Source organism: Haematobia irritans, chromosome 5 (genome assembly GCF_050003625.1).
Source record: "Haematobia irritans isolate KBUSLIRL chromosome 5, ASM5000362v1, whole genome shotgun sequence".
In the NCBI taxonomy this organism is placed as follows: Eukaryota; Metazoa; Arthropoda; class Insecta; order Diptera; family Muscidae; genus Haematobia; species Haematobia irritans.
In genome coordinates, this window is record NC_134401.1 from 48372324 (window position 1) to 48378918 (window position 6595).

Here is a 6595-nt window from a genome sequence, read left to right on the forward strand (position 1 = left end):
AACTTAAATGTTCTATTTTACAGATCTCGTTTGGCCAGACGCACACAAGAGACCGCCTCACAAACCGCATCACAAATCCAAGCTACAATTGCTACAAATACTGGTAGTAATAATAAATGAGATACGATTACGATGGAATCCGTTTTAGTGTACTAAAGAAAACCGATGTCGCAACCAATCCTCCATTCCCCTTGGGACACAAAACACACAGCAACACACTTTCTATTCTAAAAATCAATAGGAAAATTTCCAACTTCATATGAAATTGGGAAAAAACAAGGAATTGTGATTGAAATGGAGAAAAACAGGCAAATAGGAAAATTTGTTAAAACAAAAATGTGCAATAAATCAGAATTACAGGAGGATTAAAATAAAAAAGGGTCACTATCTCATCTAATCAACATTATGGGCCCTTAAGAAGCTAAAAGTAAACGGATTCCATCGATAAATATGAACAAATGAAAAAAAAAAATGAAAAAGAAAACCAAATATTGAACAAAATGAATAATGAAAATGCAGGCATTGATTGTTTACATTTACTTATATAAGGAAAATTAAGATGATAAAGAACATACACACACACAGAAAATTTAATTATAATTAATATATAAAGAAATTATTGAAATTATATTAAAAGAAAAAATCTCAAAAAAATGAAAACCCTCCCCATAACCAGAGAAGAAAAACTAAAAATATTATATTTAAGAAACAAAAAAAAAAAAAACAAAAAGAATGTATTTTACAAAAAACAAAAACATATATAAGAACCGTAGAAAATGCGGCAGCAAATGAAGCAAGATAAATACATCCACATTAAATTAAAAGGAAAGAAAGAAATATATAAATGTTTATCTCCCCCTCCAAAAAAAAAAAAACAATGTCACAAAGTTTATACAAAATAAGCCCCATGATCAAATATTAATTAAAATATTTATTAAAAAAAAAATAAATTCTAAAATATTTAATCTCTTATTTTTGTTTTGTAATAATCCTAGTAAAGAAAATAATCTTTAAAAGTTACATTTAACTTAAACTTGATGTATTTGTTTTGTTTTTTCTTGAATTTTGAAACAAGTAAATAAGAATCAAAAATTCTATTAATGATATTTTAAACTTATTTAATTCAATTCCCACAAAAAAAAAACATATAAATGTATTTTATATATTTTGTTCTATTCTATTTCTCCCTGCATCAAGATGTATAAGAAATTTCAACAAAACTTAAAAAAATATAATTAACTTATATAACACAAGAAAATAATTTTTAAATGTAAGCATCAACAAGAAATTAAGTAAAACTAAAGAAAAAACCCCAAGAGATTTTCAAAATTGATTATTACAACTATTATCTATTATATACGGAACATATTCAAATGCTTTATTGTTGGTTATATTTAAACAGAAAGAATGAGAAGAAGAAGATGAAAAGGCAATGCTGCAGATTTTAAATTTTTATTAAACAAGGTTTATGTATTTATTATTATTATTGTATTATTGATATTATTATTTAAATTTAAAAACAGTTGTATGCATTAAAATTTCTATATATACAATAGCAGTATTTTAAAGTCCTAAGTAAGCCAATACTTAAACCTAGCAATGGTATTTTAAACATGTCATACTTAATGAAAAATGCATTTTATTTGTAAGGCATAATAATTTCCAAAAAATTATTATATTTAATAGTTTCTTATGAAAACTCAAAAAAAAAAACCAAAGGTTTTTAGAAATTCTATGTGTATATATAAATATTTAGCCAATATATCCATGTGATGTTTGGTCTAAATATTGTCTATTTGCGGTAAAAATAGTCCATTATCAGATTAATTCTCTCAGGATAATAGCTCAATTTATAGTACACAAATAAAACTCTATGAAATAACAAAATGTTTAATAAGCTCTTTAGAGCGATTAGTTTATTCCAACAAAAATTGTACTCATATTAGAGTTTAAAATCAAAAGACCCTAAAAGGTCTAATTAGATTCTTTTCGTCAACGACTATAAATTAACGCAAACAAAAACAAATAAATTTGTTATGGCCTAATCAAGTTTTAAGGGGGTAAAAGTCATATGTCCCTCAAGTTTCCTGTATAGAAAAGTCATATTGTTAAAAATCTCGTTTCGGAATTAAGAAATACGACCACATTAAATACATCCACATTAAATTAAAAGGAAAGAAAGAAATATATAAATGTTTATCTCCCCCTCCAAAAAAAAAAAAACAATGTCACAAAGTTTATACAAAATAAGCCCCATGATCAAATATTAATTAAAATATTTATTAAAAAAAATAAATTCTAAAATATTTAATCTCTTATTTTTGTTTTGTAATAATCCTAGTAAAGAAAATAATCTTTAAAAGTTACATTTAACTTAAACTTGATGTATTTGTTTTGTTTTTTCTTGAATTTTGAAACAAGTAAATAAGAATCAAAAATTCTATTAATGATATTTTAAACTTATTTAATTCAATTCCCACAAAAAAAAAAAACATATAAATGTATTTTATATATTTTGTTCTATTCTATTTCTCCCTGCATCAAGATGTATAAGAAATTTCAACAAAACTTAAAAAAATATAATTAACTTATATAACACAAGAAAATAATTTTTAAAATTGTACACCCCATAACCAAAAAACTTGACATGGTACGTAATGCACAGAAAAAATTTTCAGGAAAAAATGTTCCAATTAAAATCTTAATTGAGTTTTAAAAAATATTCAATTAAAAATTTAATTGATTCAACGAATTTTTTAATTGAAATAAAAACCAATCACACAAATTAATAGCATCAATTAATTTTTTAATTGATACTATCATTTCTGTAATTGAAGACGTTTCAATTAAAAAATTGATTGGATCAATTAATTTCGTGATTGAATCAGAAAAAAATTTTTTGTGTGTGAGAAGTTAAATTTGAAAGTGGATTTATGTCCCCGAGTATGTCAATTTTTTCGTTAAAGTAAAACAAGATTCTTGTGATATCCGAGTCCGAATATCGGAACATAGGGGATAACTATTTCCGTGAATTGAATGTGCTAATGTAGCAAACGATTATATTTTGAAAAGGATGTAGTTTTAAAATCGATAACTATGTTACCAAACCTATTGAAGTTTATTCTAATGATTTCGATATTTTCCACGAATTATCGAATTATCAAGAAATACTGGTCAGATATTGCCTTGCGTCGGAAAGTAAACAAATGGCCATATATAAAAAAACACAATCATTGCGAAAAAGTTATTGCCAATAAAACAATTATAATTCATTTTTTTCAAAATAAATCGCTTAAAATTGATAATCATTTATAAATAATAATCGATTATAATTGATAATCATTTATAAATAATAATCGGTTATTGCATTCAGGATTTGATTACCATGTTAACGATTTCGTATTGAGGTATAAATAGTGAAATTGATTTGTTCCAAAGAATTTCCAAATTCGAATTTCGAGAATTTGACTATGTTATCGGCCTATAGAGGTAATTTTTAAATGAAATCGATATTTTTCCTCGACTTATCGGATTCAGGTGATGGTGGTTAGATATTGCCTTGTGCCTATATGTACTCAAAGAGCCACAATTACAACAACCAGCATTGATTTAAAGAGAATATTGGACCTTGTATTAAACACACATCCACTCAAAATATCCTACTGAGTCCATCTAGCAGTAGCTGGCGGTAAAGTTAGGAATTTTGTATCCCATCTATTTAAATTGAATATGTTAAAGCGTTTCTTTGTACAAGGATGAATGCTTTTGAATTGGAAAGAGATATTGATGGAGATATTGATTTTTCCCATAGTCCTATGGGAAAATCTTGATTCCACTAATTTTTCTATTATGAAAAATTATGTTGAGAGTCAAAATTAAAAGTAAAAGGAAAACAACAATGAAATATAATATTAGCTAATTTCTTTTTTAAAGAAAATTAGTGAAAGAAATATTTGAAATGGATGTTATAGACAATAAATTAAATTCAATCGCATTAATGCTGTTATTTCGTATTTATCTTAAAGTACAGAGCATGTTTATTGAAAATTACATGTTTATAATGGTCTCCACAGAGGAAAACATAATTATAATTCTTTTAATTAATATACGATATATTCTGTTAGGCATTTTGTTTTTCCGTTGGGCGCCACTTTAATGATATGGCATAATTTGGGCCCTACACAGGAAACATAAGTCATTCTAACCCACTTTATAGCTTTTTTGCGTTGGGCGCCACTTTAATGATAATTCCATGTCTACGTAGGCCGCCAAATCATACTGTGTTTGTTTTTATAAAAATCTCATATTTAAAGAAATCGATGCTTTTCGATTTTCGTTTTCCGTTGGGCACCACTTTAATGATAGTTTCAATAACTAAATAATCAAATACAAAATGATGTCTTGATTATCTCTTAATGATGATAATTCCAAGTTTACAAAAGCTGCCATAGAGGAAAATATACGATATTCCAAATTACTATAAGACATTCTCTGTCATCCGTTTTCTTGTTCCGTTGGGCGCCACTCTATTGATAATTCCATGTCAGCATAGGCCGGCAAATCATTATCAGCTTTTTTTTGTTTTATAAAATTTTGATATTTAAAGAAATCGAAGCTTTTCGGTCTTCTTTTTCCGCTGGGTGCCACACTATTGATAGTTGCAATATCATTAATGGTTTATACTAACAAAATAACCTCTTAACAATGTTAATTCCATGATTGCAATGGTTGCCACAGAGAAAAACATACGCTTTCTAATAATCTCAATTACTATTGGACATTCTCGTCATTCGTTTTCATGTTCCGTTGGGCGCCACTATTGAAGTTTTATATATACATTGAGCCCACAGAGAAAATATAGGTCATTCTAGCCCACTTCACTAATATACGACATACTCTTTTATTCCGTCTTCTTTTTGCATTGGGCGCCACCTCAATGATAATTTCATGTTTACGTAGGGCGCCAAAACATTTTTAGATTTTTTTTGTAATAAAATTTTCATATTAGAAAAATCAAAACTTTAAACAGTTTCTACTGCTACTTATATTTGCATACAACTGTAATTGAAAACAAAAAAAAAATGTTTTAATCCTTTTTTTGTTTGTTTATAAATATTTATAATTATTGCTATTAACTGAATTTGTTATATACATACATACGAAATATACATAAAATAAATAAAGCAAAGAAAATAAATATAAATATATATTTTCAATTGTACATAGAAGTAATATTTTTGTAAACATATATAAATATTTTTTTTTTTAATTTTTTTTTTCTAAATGTATTTATGATAGTCCATGTTTTGATATTATTTATATATATATTGTGTATTTATTTATTTATTTGAGAATGTTTAGCTATAGATTTTCACGTTCTGTTGATTTTCTCCAGACAAAAAAAAAAAAAAAACAAAAACAACAACAACAACAACAACAACAACAAAAATGCTTAAATGTAGTTAATTTGGTTTTCCCCACAATTCGCTCTCGCTATTTCTCACTCACACTCTCAAGGATTCGTTTTTCTAGATAATTTTTTCAATATGTGTGCGTGTGTGTATGTGTGCTTCTTAGAGAATTCAATTTCGGTTTTAAGCTACACCTATACATACATATATACTACTTTATATATACAAATATCTATATATACATTCACATATATATATACATACATATATTTGAAAAGGAAAGCAAACAAATTTATTTATTTTGCAAACCAAAACCAAACCAATCAAAGAAAAGAACAAAGAGCGATAAAGAAATTGGCAAATAAATTCATAAGTGAACAAGAAAAACAGCAACAAAATGAAAACAAAATAGTATTATTAACAATAAAATAAACAACAAAAAAATCCAAATATCCATACAAGCTAGTGGAAAATTGCGAATGAATAAGAAAATGATATGAAAAAGAGCGAATATTATGAAGCCACAAAATAAAAGAAATACCAAAAAACAAATACTATTTATATTTATTATAAACTATATACAACAACAACAACAGCAACAATAATTATTGAGAAGATGGAGCATAAGATCGTTAACATTCCAGAGAGAATAAGAATTTCATTTCCCCCCAGGAAACGGAACCATCAGCTACAATAGGAAATAGCAAAAGATTCAGATGCAGATAAAGAAGATGAACAACAAGTAGTATTAGATTATAAAGCAAATAATGAATGAAAAATGGAACCCAAATATATATAATAATAATAATAATGAATAAAATAAAATAGTCCTTCATTCAGATCAGTGTATGAAATGGTAAAACTAATAATAAAAATTGGAAAAAGTGTATAATCATTTAAATAAATTAAATAAATAAATTAATTAAATAAATATAAAATGTAGCAAACGATATTTATTATTTGCAAGTTTTAATGAAAATAAAAAAAAAATATCATAAAAATCCTGCATAAATCGATTGGTTGTTGGTTTGTTTAGTGGGCAAAAAACCAATGGGAATGTAAGTATAAATTTCAATAAAAATAATACACAAAAAATTTTATTTTGAAAAATTTAATTTATATAGAAATTAAATTTTGTCAAAATTTAATTTCTATAGGGAGTATAACTAGCATTGTAGCTATGC

The 6595-nt window shown here is 25.7% G+C and overlaps 1 protein-coding gene across 10 annotated transcripts in view; it reads left to right on the forward strand.

Annotated features, from left to right (window-relative positions):
• The window catches only part of unc-104 (kinesin family member unc-104), a 174509-nt gene extending 168151 nt beyond the window's left edge, over positions 1-6358 (forward strand). For all 10 annotated transcript variants that reach the window (XM_075313048.1, XM_075313052.1, XM_075313053.1 and 7 more), the window contains one exon: positions 24-6358. In XM_075313048.1, coding sequence (XP_075169163.1) covers positions 24-120 — 97 coding nt within the window. In that variant the 3' untranslated portion in view covers positions 121-6358. The remainder of the gene's footprint in view (positions 1-23) is intronic.
• The last annotated feature ends 237 nt before the right edge of the window (positions 6359-6595 follow it).